The sequence below is a fragment of the Somniosus microcephalus genome, chromosome 10 (genome assembly GCF_052327205.1).
Source record: "Somniosus microcephalus isolate GS21.2 chromosome 10, FLI_Smic_1.0, whole genome shotgun sequence".
Taxonomy (NCBI): Eukaryota; Metazoa; Chordata; class Chondrichthyes; order Squaliformes; family Somniosidae; genus Somniosus; species Somniosus microcephalus.
The window spans coordinates 62,833,556-62,848,171 of NC_140996.1; the positions used below are offsets into that span (position 1 = coordinate 62,833,556).

General features: G+C 53.8%; 1 protein-coding gene across 1 annotated transcript in view; it reads right to left on the bottom strand.

The window, feature by feature from the left end:
• abcc4 (ATP binding cassette subfamily C member 4 (PEL blood group)) overlaps positions 1 to 14,616 on the bottom strand; it is a 516,746-nt gene that overhangs the window by 256,643 nt on the left and 245,487 nt on the right. The window contains exons 14-16 of the mRNA XM_085999895.1: positions 14,480 to 14,531; positions 13,826 to 14,032; positions 4,270 to 4,410 (exon numbers count right to left, since the gene is read on the bottom strand). Coding sequence (XP_085856021.1) covers positions 4,270 to 4,410; positions 13,826 to 14,032; positions 14,480 to 14,531 — 400 coding nt within the window. The remainder of the gene's footprint in view (positions 1 to 4,269; positions 4,411 to 13,825; positions 14,033 to 14,479; positions 14,532 to 14,616) is intronic.

Here is a 14,616-nt window from a genome sequence, read left to right on the forward strand (position 1 = left end):
GTTGCACTTTGTGCAATCTAAAAATCTCCCATTTTCTACGGAAGATGTGAAAAGAACATGCTCCACCTGTAGAATTTGTGCGGAATTAAAACTGCAATTCTTCTGTCCATCGGATGGCTCGCTCATACAAGCTATACAGCCTATGCAGCGACTCAGTATTGACTTTAAAGGGCCATTGCCTTCCTCAATGCGAAACACCTACTTACTTACTATGGTGGACGAATATTCACGCTTTCCCCTGTCCCAATATGCTTACTTCCACAGTGATCAAATGCCTCGATCAAGTCTTTTCCCTTTGCGGTATGGCCAATTTCATCCACTCTGATCGGGGTCCCTCCTTCACGTCAAGCGAACTCAAAAGTTATCTTTCCCAACGGGGAAATGCCACAAGTAAAACGACACGGTATCATCCCATCGGTAATGGACAGGTTGAGAGATACAACACTATCATTTGGAACGTTGTTCGTCTTGCACTGAGGTCACGCAGCCTACCAGACCAGCAGTGGGAAACTATGCTCCCTGACGTGTTGCATTCCATCAGGTCTCTTCTTTCTACATCCACCAATGTCACTCCTCACAAGCGATTCTTCAGGTTCCAGCGCCGCTCCACTCATGGGACGTCCCTACCATCATAGTTGGCAGCTCCTGGCCCCGTGCTGCTCTGAAGATTCGTCCGATCTTCCAAAAACGATCCCCTCGTCGACGAGGTGGAACTAACAGACGTTAATCCCACATACGCACACGTGCGGTACCCTGATCTAAAAGACTGCGGCTATTCGTGGTCCGTCTAATCCGCTGGAAGGAAGTCGTCAGACTTCCAAATCTTCCAGGTGGGAAGAATGTCATGAATCTTATCATTCATGAAGAAATGACTCATGAAATAACACTGGGCGGCCAGCTGGTGCCGCCGTCCAAGGAGTATAAATATTCGGGCGTGGGCCCAGCTTGCCCAGGACGCTTTTGTAACCAGGAACTAGTGATGTAACTAGAATCTCATGGTTGTGAAACAGTTGATTAAAGCCTTGTTTTATACTCAACCAAGTGCTTAGTGAGTTTTCTTACGTCACATACCATATGCCTTCCTAACTGCTTGCTGTACTTGCATGTTAACTTTCTGTGATTTGTTTACAAGGACCCTCAAATCCCTCTGAACATCAACATTTACTAGTCTTCTTTTAAAAAATATTCTGCTTATCCATTCTTCCTACCAAAGTGGATAATTTCACACTTCCCCACATTATACTCCATCTGCCACCTTCTTGTCCAATCACTTAACAGGTCTGTATCCATTTGCAGCCTCTTTGCGTCCTAGCACGGCTTACCTTCCCACCTAGCTTTGTATTGTCAGCAAACTTGCATATATTACACTCGGTCCCCTCATTAAAGTCCTTGACATAGACTATAAATAGCTGAGGCCCGAGCACTAATCCTCCCAATCCCATGAGCCCTAATCTTTTGTAACAACCTCTTGTGTAGCACCTTATTGAATACCTTCCGAAAATCCAAATATACCACATCCACTGGTTCCCCCTTATCTACCCTGCTAGTTACACCCTCAAATAATGCTAATACATTTGTCAAACACGATTTCTGTTTCATAAAACCATGCTGACTAAGTGCCCTGTTACCACATCCTTAATAACAGATTCTAGCATTTTCCCTACTACTGATGTCAGGCTAACTGGCCTAAATTTCCCCGTTTTCGGTCTCTCTCCTTTCTTGAACAACGGGGTTACATTTGCTACCTTCCAATGCACGGGGACCATTCTAGAATCTAGGGAATTTTGGAAGATCAAAACCAATGCATCCACTATCTCTGCAGCCACCTCTTCTAAAATCACAGGTATAGACCATCAGGTCTAGAAGATTTGTCGGCTTTTAGTCCCATTAACTGCTCCAGTACTTTTTCTTTACAAATGTTAATTACTTTAAGCTCCTCACTCTCATTAAAACCTTGGTTCCCCACAATTTCCAGTATATTCTTTGTGTCTTCTACTGTGAAGACAGACAGAAAATATTTGTTTAACGACTCTGACATTTCCTTATTCCTCATTATAACATTCCTCAAGGGAATGTCTATTCGTTGAGAATTATGAATTATTTCTTTAAATGTTTGCCATTGCTTATCTACTGTCATATCTTTTAATCTAATTTCCCTCAGCAAATTTGCCCCTCATAATTAACTTGGTTTAAATTTAAGACTCTAGTTTCAGATTTAACCACATCACTTTCAAACTTAATATGAAATTCTATCATATTAAGATCACTCTTCCCCAGAGGATCTTTTACTTTAAGATTACTAATTAACCCTGTCTCATTACACAATACTAGATCTAAAATAGCTTGTTCCCTAGTTGGTTCCTCAACATATTGTTCTCGAAAACTGTCTCGAATGCATTCCATGAACTCGTCCTACAAGCTACTTCTGCCAATTTGGTTTGCCCAGTCTATGTGACGTTTCAAGTCCCCCCCAATTATTGTATTACCCTTGTTACATGATCCTCTAATTTCCTTATTTATACTCTGTCCAACACTATGATTACTGTTAGGGGGCCTATAAACTACACCCACCAGTGTTTTCTGCCCTTTGTTATTTCTTAGCTCCATCCATACTGATTCTACATCCTGATTTTCTGGGCTAAGATCCTTTCTCCCTACTGCCTTTATCTCATCCTTTATCATCAGGGCTACCCCACCTCCTTTTCCATTTTGCCTATCTTTTCTAAAAGTCAAGTACCCTGGAATATTTAGTTCCCAACCTTGGTCAGCCTGCAATCTCATCTCAGTAATGGCTACTAGATCAAACCCATTTATCTCTATTTGTGCCATTAATTCACACACTGTTCGTCGCTGAGGTTGAGTTGGGAGAATTGCTCCCTGAAGGCCCTGGGTAGATATGACCTCCTGCTGAGAGCCTTTCTCTCCCTCCTCCTCCTGCCTCTTCTAGCAGCTTGTCCTGCTCTGTGTCATCTCTGCTCATTCTCCCTATCATGCTGCAGGCCAAGGGTGATACAAATTACTGCACCCATGTCTGGGAACAACTGGTCTGAGCAGAAGCCTTGCAAGTCAGTACCAAGTCCTTGAGCACATGCCACACCACTCCTTGTAGGCAACTTTAAAGACATCTAGAAAGCACCAAACACTTCTACAAACTCAGCAACAGCTAATAGAAATCAATCAGCAACTAACCTGTAAGTAGGTGATGATCCCTTTAAATAGTGCTGGTGGGAGGTCCTTACGACTGCTGAATGCATGTTGATGTTACGATCTGCGTACTCTGCATACTTCCGGCGCATGCTCCCAGTGCCGACGCTAACGCCCTCACCAAAATGGCATCCGGCATGGCCCGCACCAGAAGTATGCACGCGCTGCTTGGGTGCCATTTTCGACCCAAAATGGCACCCGTTGCACCCAAACAACGGGGGCTATGCAATCGACTTTTTAGCCCAACGCCTTTAATTATAACTTTTTATTATTTTTCCCTGATGTGGCCTTAGTGGCTAAACACACTTGTCTGTTCCTGACACAATTTGCTTGATTTTACCCAAATCGCTACTCTGCTCCAGAGCCTTGACTTTCCTCTTCAGACTTATAAATTTACCCCTACCTGAACCCTCCCTCCCCATTATTAGTTTAAAGCCCTACCTGGTGGGAACAGGGAGACTGTGTAGGTCAGCAAGACAGGAGCGATGGCTATGTGAGACTTAGGACAGGACATGGATGTTGTCCAGATCTTGCTGCATACAGGAATAGACTGCTACATTATCTGAGGAATTGCAAATTCTGATCTTACACAGTGCAATCGGCATACAGAGGCACTTCTGATCTTATGACGGAGGGAAGGTCATTGACGAAGCAGCTGAAGATAGTTGGGTCTAGGACATTGCCCTGCGGAACTCTTGCAGCAATGTCCTGGGCCTGAGATGAGGCAGTCTAACAACACAAAGATCGAGCAAAGTGAAGAGGTAAAGATGGGTGTTGCCAGCACACATGTGGAAGCTGACCTATGTCTGTGGATGATGTAATCGAGAGCAACATGTAGATAAGGAAAAGGATAGATCTTTGAGGAACTCCAGAGGTGCCTGAGCAGAGGTGGGAAGAAAAGCCCTAAGTCGTAGCAGCAGCATACTGTTTTTGAATAGAACTTACCGCTCAAAACACAAGGAAAGAAATGACATATACAATTTCTGAAGACATTTCACTTTTTTTTAAACCTCGTTAGGAATATACATCACTACTACAATTTCCAACCCCATAATGATCACTTACCTGTGCAAGCAAATTGAGAATGATGACAACCAACACCACAAAGCCACTGGCTCCTGCTAGAAAATACTTCTTATAGACTTTAAAACCAATTGATCCCTCAGAACGACTCTCCTCCGGTACTGCCGAGAGTACGGACTCTCCCTGTCAGACAAACAAGGCGTACAATGTGATGAACCATAGATTACGGCCTAGAAATTCAGTATAGCCACGTTCGGGGCGCTACAGCCGGGCAGCCGCTAAAGTTTGCGCCTGGCGCAAGATCGCGCCACCTTCGCCGATATTCAGTCGCATCGCCCCAAGAGGTTGCTGCTGCGCTAAAACAGGCGATGCACGACTATCATTAGGCGCTAAGCCGGCGGCCCGGGGCGATACCCCCGAGGGCAGGCGCAGCGCAGGTGCGGCGAGTTGCTGATTGACGGCAGACACGCTGGCGCCGGTCAGCTCTTAAAGGGGGAGGGTGGATTTGTTTGCCTGCCATGCCCTGCACACTGCAGCCCTGAAGCTAGGCCTGACCACTTCTGCTTCAGAAAATGCTGGAAAAACTCAGCAAGTCAGGCAACATCCGTGGAGAGAAATTTGAGTTGACGTTTCGGGTTTTTTGAAGAAGGGTCAAACCCGAAACGTCAACTCAAATTTCTCTCCACGGATGTTGCCTGACTTGCTGAGTTTTTCCAGCATTTTCTGTTGTTATTTCGGATTTCCAACATCTGCAGTATTTTGCTATCGCACTTCTGCTTCATCTGTGCAACGCCCAGGGCTATGGAGAAGGCCAGGGAGAGAGCGCAGCGCTTCAGCGACGGTGACCTGAGGGTGCTGGTTGGCGCAGTGGAGCGCAGGCGCCATGTTCTGTTCCCTGAAGGTGGCAGGAGGCCGCTGCCCAGCGCCTACCGGAAAGCCTGGAGGGAGGTCTCAAACAGGGTGACTTCCAACAGCGTGGTTGCCAGGACTCCTGTGCAATGCCGGAAAAAGTTCAACGACCTCACTCGGGTTGTCAGGGCGAGTACCCGTTCCAGTGTCCTCCTCATCCCTGCATGTGCACCTCAGTTTATGGGCAAAGGGACCTGAAAGCCCTAATGGCCAGCCCTCATCCAGCAGCTATGGGACTGTCATGAAAATCACTTGCACATTCAGCACTTTACACACTGTACAAGCTATTCCACCATGGGAGGCAGTGCAGCCAAGATCAGGGCTTCACACTGTCAGGGCCAGTCCACCATGGGAGGCAGTGCAGACAAGATCAGGGCTTCACACTGTACTTAGAGGCCGTCCTTACTCTTGCAGGCCAAGGTGGCGCACAACCGTAGGAAGCAACGTGAGACCGGGGGAGGCCGTCCTGACGTCAAAGAGCTCTCCGACCTCGACCAGCGTGTGGAGCGCATTATGGCAGGACGGCTGATTGGCCCCGTCGCCAGTGGAGATGCCGACCCTGTTCTGGGCACCAATGGTAAGGGCATCACCTTTTTGACCTCTCTCTTTCCACTTGCGCCTCAGATCAGCATCCTTTGCCACTGTCCGACCAATGCAGTGCATGGCAGCACTCATGCCTCCCTCGCTGCCGCCCTGTACTCACTCTAAAGCAACTCTTGTGCCTCCCTGCTTTCAGATGGTGAATCGCCAGGTGAGGAGGCGGGCCCTGAACCTGGCACTGTGAGTGAATCGGAGGGCGAGGAAGAGGAAGAGAAAGCCGGACCAGCAGTGCCACCCTCAGCCGCGCCAGCCCATGGCGATGAAGGGGACACGTCTTCCCTGGAGGGGAGCCGGGGGGAAGGGTCGGAGGAGAGTGAAGCTCCGGGGCCCAGCGGCCTGCAGCAACGCGGGAGGGGTGGGGAAGCTCGGCGGACTTCTCCCCAGAGGGTGAGTGCGGCCTCCAGTCCTGCGACGGTGAGTGCAGAGGAGGTGCGGCTCCTGGAGGAAATGGCCGTCCAGGCTGAGCGCAGGCACACTGAGCTCATGGCTGCAGTGGCAAGGATGCCTGATTCCATTGAGTCTCTGTCAAGGAGTGTGCAGGAATTCGGAGCAGCACAGGCCAGGAGTCTGCAGGACATCACGGCAGCACAGGCGGCTTCTAGCCAAGTGCTAAGTCGTGCCGTTCATTCACTGCCTGGTGTCATGCGGACACAGACCAGGGCCACACGGGCACTAACTGCTGCCACCCTCGCTGGATCGGCCAGGCATCGCCAGGGCACTCGCCGCGCAGCAACAGCCCAGCAGTCTGTTCTTCAGCTGTTTGCTGCGCATGCTGCAGTGCTGGCCCGTGCGAGTGCCAATGTCTCAGGCGACCAGGGAGTACCTGCGATCTGTCAGGTTGGCACCATTCCTGCAGCCGACACTGCCACTCCGCCATTGCAGCTGCCACGAGCCGCTGGACAGACTGCTGCCGCCCAAGCAGAGTTGGAGCAGTCAGCAGCCGGCCCCTCCAGGGCCAGAGCTGGTGCAGGCCGACCCCCAAGGGCATCTGCTGTCTCGCCATCTGACCCTCAGCAGCCTTCCCCCAGCCTTGCTGAAGCCACTGGGGTCCCATTGAGGAGGAGCTGCAGGGCGGGCAGGGGCCAGTCACGGATGCGAAAGGCATCGCCCTCGCAGGGCAAAAAGAAGAGGGTCTGGCCAAATGCTTTGTGTTTGTTGAAAGGCCGAGACTGGTGTAGTTGTGTTTTTGTAAGGCCGAGACTGGTGTCTTTCTTTTTTTTGTAAGGCCGAGATGTGCGGGTTAGGTTGATTGGCCATGATAAAAATTGGCCCTTAGTGTTAGGGGGGATTAAATACGTGGGGTTACGGCGATAGGGCTTGTGTGGGATGGCTGTCGGTGTAGGGACCGGGTGCTAGGGTTTGGATGATCAGCCATGATCTCGTTGAATGGCGGAGCAGGCTCGAAGGGCCGAATGGCCAACTCCTGCTCCTATCTTCTATGTTTCTATGAGACTGTTCGTTTTGTGTTTTTGGAGGGGGCTTCTCTCCATTAGTTTGTAATGTGGGAAGGGCAGAGGTTTCCAAGTAATAAATGTTCTTAAATCGCACTGCCCATGCTTTATTTTGCAAGTCCTGGTTGCCCTGCTCGGCTGAGGGCTTGTGGAGCGGCTACATTCATCTGGTGACATTGGCACAAGTCATTCCCTGAGAGGGGGCCTAGAACCGACGTTCAATAAGCCGCCAACGGGCGGCCCTTGCACTTTCTGCCTCCCTCCTGTGCTGGTCCTCCTCCTCCTCAGGTGGTCCTCCAATCTCTGGTGGCAGTGGCGGAGTCCTGCGGATAGCCAGGTTGTGCAGCATGCAGCACACGACCACGAAATGGGAGACTCGCTCCGGCGAATATTGTAGGGCTCCACCGGAACGATCCAGACAGCGGAACCGTTGCTTGAGGACGCCGATTGTTTGCTCAATGATGTTCCTGGTTGCTTGATGGCTCTCATTGTATCCCTCTTCAGCAGGGGTGCTGGGCGCATGGAGCGGGGTCATCAGCCAGGTACACAAAGGATAGCCTTTGTCCCCGAGAAGCCATCCTCGTGGGTGAGGCTGGGCTTTAAAAAGGTCTGCCACAGAAGTCTGGCGCAGGATGAAGGCATCGTGGCTGCTGCCTGGAAAGCGGGCATTGACAGCTAGGATGAGCTGCCTGTGGTCACACACCAGCTGAATGTTGAGCGAATGGTAGCCCTTCCGGTTGCGGTAATCCTCGGCATTCTCCAGAGGTGCCCGCAAAGCCACATGCGTGCAGTCAATGGCGCCCTGCACCATGGGGAAGCCCGCGAATGCTGCAAAGCCCATTGCACGCTGCTGCTGCTTGAAAAGGGCCATGGAGAAGGAGATGAACTGACGTCTCCTTCTGAAAAGGGCATTGGTCACCTGGCGGATGCAGCAATGCACGGCGAACTGGGAAATGTTGGAAATGTCCCCAGTAGCGGATTGGAAGGAGCCGGTGGCATAGAAGTTGAGAGCCACCGTCACCTTCACTGCCACCGACAGAGACGTCCTGCTCCTCAGATGTGGCTGCAGATCACCGCCAAGCAGGTGGCAGATCTCAGTGACCACCGCCCTTCGGAATCGCAGCCTCCGAACACACTGCTCGTCAGACATGTTCAGATAGGAGAACTGCTGGCGGTATACCCTGGGTGGGTAAGGCCTCCTTTGCCGACGCCTGTTGCCCCCTCTCCGTCTGGCCATGACTGCCACTCTCTCACGGCATCTGTGAGCCCTTTGAATGCAATGGAGTAGGCCAGCGTTTGCACCCATTGCAGCCCCCATTATATGTTTGCAAACAATGATATGACACTGAAGGCAAAGACAAGTGGAAAGCTGTGGCCTGAAGCCACAAGTACCTGTCCGAGTGTTGAGCCAAAGCAGAAAGCTCTCTACCTTTGTCTCTCTGCAAAGATCCGTCTCTCAAAAAGGAGTGCTGCAAAATGGCAGCCTTTTCTACTGCAGGAGGTGTGCCCTTTAATTTGCGCCCCCCGCATCGACAGAGAACCGTTCCCCTCTACCAGTCGCTAGGGGCGCCAGGCGCACAATAGGGCGTCGCCACTGAATTTCTGGTTTGGGGCGCACAAAGGGCGTTGCACGAGCAAATGACGTCAGGATCTGCGCGCGCAGCTGAGCGCGCGCAAAGACTTTGCGCCGCCACTAAATCTTGAGTGAAGTTGGGGAGAGGCGCAGATCACGCTGCGCCCGGCCGCTAGCCGCCTAGCGCCCAACATCTCCTCCTCCTAAGGCACTACCGGCTGGCGCAAGCAACTGAATTTCTAGGCCTACGTCTTTCACATCCTGGTAATGTCTGTGAGCCATATGACAATACAATCATTAAAATTACTTTAAAAGGTTGTAAAATATAACCGGCAAGTTATGTGACACCACGACAGCACAGTCAGCAAGCTGAGAACAATTCTTGGAATAACTTTTCTGCAAAATTATTGGAGCTGATAATTCACAAAGCTGTTCACGTCCCAGTAATGCCAGTAGGGATGGATTTCCGTCAGCCAGTGAAATGCACTGCTGACCATGCTATAACTTACAGGGTCAATTTATTAACATACTGGATGACAAAACCAGGTGCACAACTCCCATGCATCACAAGAGGAGTAAATGACTTGCGGGCAGGGAGGAAAGGGGTGAGGGAGAGGGAGAGAGAAAAAAAAAACCTGGAAGCAAAGCAGATAAGCGGTGCATGCTTTAACAAAATGCTCAACTGCAGCAATTTCTTACCAAATAATTCTCTTCTGATTTCTCAAGACTTCATCTGGCTTCTATGTCACACGGGAGGCCTGCAATAAAGGCCTCAGACAAGTGGCGACAGAAAGAGGTGCGCCAGAATATCTTGGATGCTGACTGGATCCTCCTGGACAAGATATGCCAGAGGAAAGGCAGCTTTGCTGTTGACCAATGTTTGGAATTTCACTCATAAGCTGTTCTTGCCTGCGGCTGCTTACACCAGCCGCTAGTACCTATCTTCTGTGTTATAGAAGTTGTCACCTCGGAGGTATACTTCACACATATTAGCCTTTATCTAATGCTGTTAATATTATTCAGAAGAAGCTGGCACGGAATGACCGGAGATGCAAAGCACCAGTTGGGGGGAGCGCCTCAGATATAAGGGAGCTCACTGACCTTGAGCGGCTCCTGGGAGACAAGCTGCCTTGGTAGTTTGCAATGGTGAGCTTAGTGGGCCAGTGTCTGCTGCAGGTAAGGCAGAATCTGCATCTGTCACAGAGGTGGGAGCGACAAGGAGGAGATGAGAGAGGGAGGGCGAGATGAGATGAGAGAGGGAGGGCGAGATGAGATGAGAGGGGGAGGGCGAGGAGGTGCGAGGGGGAGGGCGAGGAGGTGCGAGGGGGAGGTGCGAGGGGGAGGGCGAGGAGGTGCGAGGGGGAGGGCGAGGAGGTGCGAGGGGGAGGGCGAGGAGGTGCGAGGATGAGGGCGAGGAGGTGCGAGGGGGAGTGCGAGGAGGGCGAGGAGGTGGAGGGCGAGGGGGGGAGGGCGAGGAGGGGGAGGGCGAGGAGGTGCGAGGGGGAGGGCAAGGAGGTGCGAGGGTGAGGAGGTGCGAGGGGGAGGGCGAGGAGGTGCGAGGGGGAGGGCGAGGAGGTGCGAGGGGGAGGGCGAGGAGGTGCGAGGGTGAGGAGGTGCGAGGGGGAGGGCGAGGAGGGGGGAGGGGGAGGGCGAGGAGGGGGAGGGCGAGTGCGAGGAGGGCGAGGGCGAGGAGGGCGAGGAGGTGGAGGGCGAGGGGGGGAGGGCGAGGAGGGGGAGGGCGAGGAGGACGAGTGCGAGGAGGGGGAGGGCGAGTGCGAGGAGGGGGAGGGCGAGGAGGTGCGAGGGCGAGGAGGTGCGAGGGGGAGGGCGAGGAGGTGGGCGAGGAGGAGGGCGAGGAGGTGGGCGAGGAGGTGCGAGGGGGAGGGCGAGGAGGTGCGAGGGGGAGGGCGAGGAGGTGCGAGGGGGAGGGCGAGGGGGTGCGAGGGGGAGGGCGAGGGGGTGCGAGGGGGAGGGTGAGGAGGTGCGAGGGGGAGGGCGAGGAGGAGGGCGAGGAGGTGCGAGGGGGAGGGCGAGGAGGTGCGAGGGGGAGGGCGATGACGTGCGAGGGGGAGGGCGAGGACGTGCGAGGGGGAGGGCGAGGACGTGCGAGGGGGAGGGCGAGGACGTGCGAGGGGAGGGCGAGGACGTGCGAGGGGGAGGGCGAGGGGGAAGACAGGGAGATGCGAGGGCGAGGGGAGGCGAGGGTGAGGGGATGCGAGGGTGAGAACAAGCGAGGGGCAAAAGAAAGAAAGAAAGAAAGACTTACATTTATATACCACTGGACGTCTCAAAGCCCTTTACAGCCAATGAAGTACTTTTGAAGTGTGGTCACTGTTGTAATGTGGGAAACACGGCAGCCAAATTGCTCACAACAAGGTCCCACAAACAGCAATGTGATAATGACCAGATAATCTGTTTTTATTAGGTTGGTTCAGGGATAAATATTGGCCAGGACACCGGGGATAACTTACCTGTTCTTCTTCAAAATAGCGCAATGGGATCTTTTCCGTCTACCTGAAAGAGCAGACAGGGACTCGATTTAACGTCTCATCCGAAAGACGGCACCTCCGGCAGTGTAGCGCTCTCTCAGTACGGCACTGATGTGTCAGCTTAGCTTTATGTGCTCAAGTCCCTGGAGTGTGACTTAAACCCACAAACTTCTGACTCAGAGGCGAGTGTGCTACCCACTGAGCCACAGCTGAGGGGGAAGACATGGAGATGTGAAGACGAGGGGGAGGCGAGGGGAGGAGGCGGCGAGGGGAGGGGGAGGCGAGGGGAGGGGAGGCGAGGCAAGCGGGAGGAGAGGCGAGGGTGAGGGGGAGGGGAGGCGAGGGCAAGCGAGGGGGAGGAAGGGCGAGAGGCGGCGAGGGGGAGGGGAGGCGAGGGGGAGGAGAGGCGAGGGGAAGGGCAGGCGAGGGGGAGGAGAGGCGAGGGGAGGAGAGGCGAAGGGAAGGAGAGAGGGGGAGGAGAGGCGAGGGGGGGAGGTGAGGGGGAGGGGAGGGGAGGCGAGGCGAGGGGGAGGTGAGGCGAGGGGGAGGGGAGGCCGAGGGGGAGGGGAGGCCGAGGGGGAGGGGAGGCGAGGGGGAGGGGAAGCGAGGGGGAGGCGAGGCGAGATCGAAGGAGAGGCGAGGGCGAGGGGAGGCGAGGGCGAGGGGAGGCGAGGGCGAGGCAAGCGGGAGGAGAGGCGAGGGTGAGGGGGAGGGGAGGCGAGGGGGGAGAGAGGCGAGGGGAAGGGGAGGCGAGGGGGAGGAGAGGCGAAGGGAAGGAGAGAGGGGGAGGGGAGGCGAGGGGGGGAGGAGGGGAGGCGAGGGGGAGGTTATGCGAGGCGAGGGGGAGGGGAGGCGAGGGGGAGGGGAGGCTGAGGGGGAGGAGAGGGGAGGCGAGGGGGAGGGGAGGCTGAGGGGGAGGGGAGGCTGAGGGGGAGGAGAGGGGAGGGGCGAGGGGGAGGAGAGGGGAGGGGCGAGGGGGAGGGGAGGAGAGGGGGAGGGGAGGAGAGGGCGAGGGGAGGAGAGGGCGAGGGGAGGAGAGGGCGAGGGGAGGAGAGGGCGAGGGGAGGGGGAGGCGAGGGGACTGGGAGGAGAGGGGACTGGGAGGAGAGGCGCGGGGGAGAGGAGGAGAGGACGAGAGGAGAGGGGAGGTGAGTGCGAGGTGGAGGAGAGGCGAGGGGGGCATGAGGGGAAGGGGAGCAGGAGGGGAAGGGGAGGCGATTGCGAGGGGAGGGGGAAGGGACTGGGAGGAGAGGCGAGGGGACGGGGAGGGTGAGGGGAGGCGAGGACGGGGGAGGCGAGGACGAGGGGAGGCGAGGACGAGGGGGAGGCGAGGACGAGGGGAGGCGAGGACGAGGGGGAGGCGAGGACGAGGGGGAGGCGAGGACGAGGGGGAGGCGAGGGCGAGGGGGAGGCGAGGACGAGGGGGAGGCGAGGGCGAGGAGAGGGGGAGGAGAGGCGAGGGCGAGGCGAGGGCGAGGAGAGGCGAGGGGGAGGGGAGGCGAGGGGGAGGGGAGGCGAGGGGGAGGAGTGGCGAGGGGGAGGAGTGGCGAGGGCGAGGGGAGGTGAGGGGGAGCGAGGGCGAAGACGAGGGGAGGCGAGGGCGAAGACGGGATGCGAGGGCGAAGACGAGGGGATGAAGACGAGGGGATGCGAGGGTGAAGACGAGGAGATGCGAGGGCGAAGACGAGGGGATGCGAGGGCGAAGACGAGGGGATGCGAGGGCGAAGACGAGGGGATGCGAGGGCGAAGACGAGGGGATGCGAGGGCGAAGACGAGGGGATGCGAGGGCGAAGACGAGGGGATGCGAGGGCGAAGACGAGGGGCTGCGAGGGCGAAGACGAGGGGCTGCGAGGGCGAAGACGAGGGGCTGCGAGGGCGAAGACGAGGGGCTGCGAGGGCGAAGACGAGGGGCTGCGAGGGCGAAGACGAGGGGATGCGAGGGTGAAGACGAGGGGATGCGAGGGCGAAGACGAGGGGATGCGAGGGCGAGGAGATATGAGGACGAGGAGGGGCGAGGGCCAGGATGAGGAGGGAGTATTTTAGCTCGGAGTGGGTCAGTTTTTGAGCCAAGACAGAGCCAGAATGTTTAACTAGTTCTGCAGAATCACAGAAGTTAGGGAACTGTTCTCAGCAGCAGTGCATGTCACCAAAATAAGCAAGCAAATTCCAATGTGAAGTCCTGCAGACTTTAGGTAGCACAATACATTTAGATCTGCTCACTTATTTCAATGCCACAGTAAACCGTCTGAAGAGTTCTGCTTTCCCTGACCTGTACGATTTTCCAGAATCAGTTGAGGAATTGACTCCTGACTGTTTTATAGGATCCCGAGTAATGCAGCCACCTATGTATTCTGGTTAACCAAGTATCATTTATGATCAGAATAGGTGGTACTGAACATTCTCCTAATAATGTATTGTACATTGCTGCTAAGGTTTTTGGTTTCATCCAATTTGATGATATTTACTTTACTCAGTTTTGTTCAGGAAAAACCCCTTCTATTTTGAAGCTCAAATATTAACCATTTTGTCTGATTTTCATAGGCATGTTTCATCTAAGTGACAACAGTTTTACTTACTGGTGGTTCAAGTGAACTCGCTTTGTGCGATTGCGTTGAGGAACCCAACGACAAGACTGAGGTCTGAGAAAGCGTGCGTTCCTTAGTTATTTTTGTGGCAGAATGAGGATCTGTCTGTTCATCCTCTTCATCTTGTTTTAGCAGAGAAGCAAAATCAACTCCAGAATTTAATAGCTGCTTGAAATTTCCTTTTTCAACCACCTGACCCTGAAATGAATTTCCAATAAGTCACACAATAGCTAATGACTGAATAAATGACACCACGTCTAGAGAGAGCAGAGTGTTATTTCCATCTTTTATTATAGGCGTGCAATATTTTTAAAAAGATGTCGCTTTGAAATTTTAAAAGCGTTCTCCCACTAAGGGGGTAAATGTGAAGTAATTTTAGGAAATCCTACTCCTAGCATGAGGCTGTGCCTGCCAAGAATGTATAATGGGAGTTTCAGCACAGGCCCCCACAATCTTTCAGCCATTAATTTCAGTGGATATGAAATTATGGAAGCATGTGTCCCAGTTCCAGATATGGACTCCTGGAGGGTGAGGCTACTCGCCGGGAGCCGATTTACTAAAACTACTCCTGTACAGTAAATGTGAGGGAGTTCTTCACCTGCACTAAACGTTTTTAAAACAATGTGCTTGGGAACCTCCCTCTACAGTATTACGCAGGTTAGAAAGCAAGTCCTTCCAGACACTGAAGCTGTATGGACTGATAAGAGTTACATAACTTATAACACTAGGTTCAATGACTGGATTTTCTTCACTCATTATTTTGGAAAGGGGTTTGTCAGTAA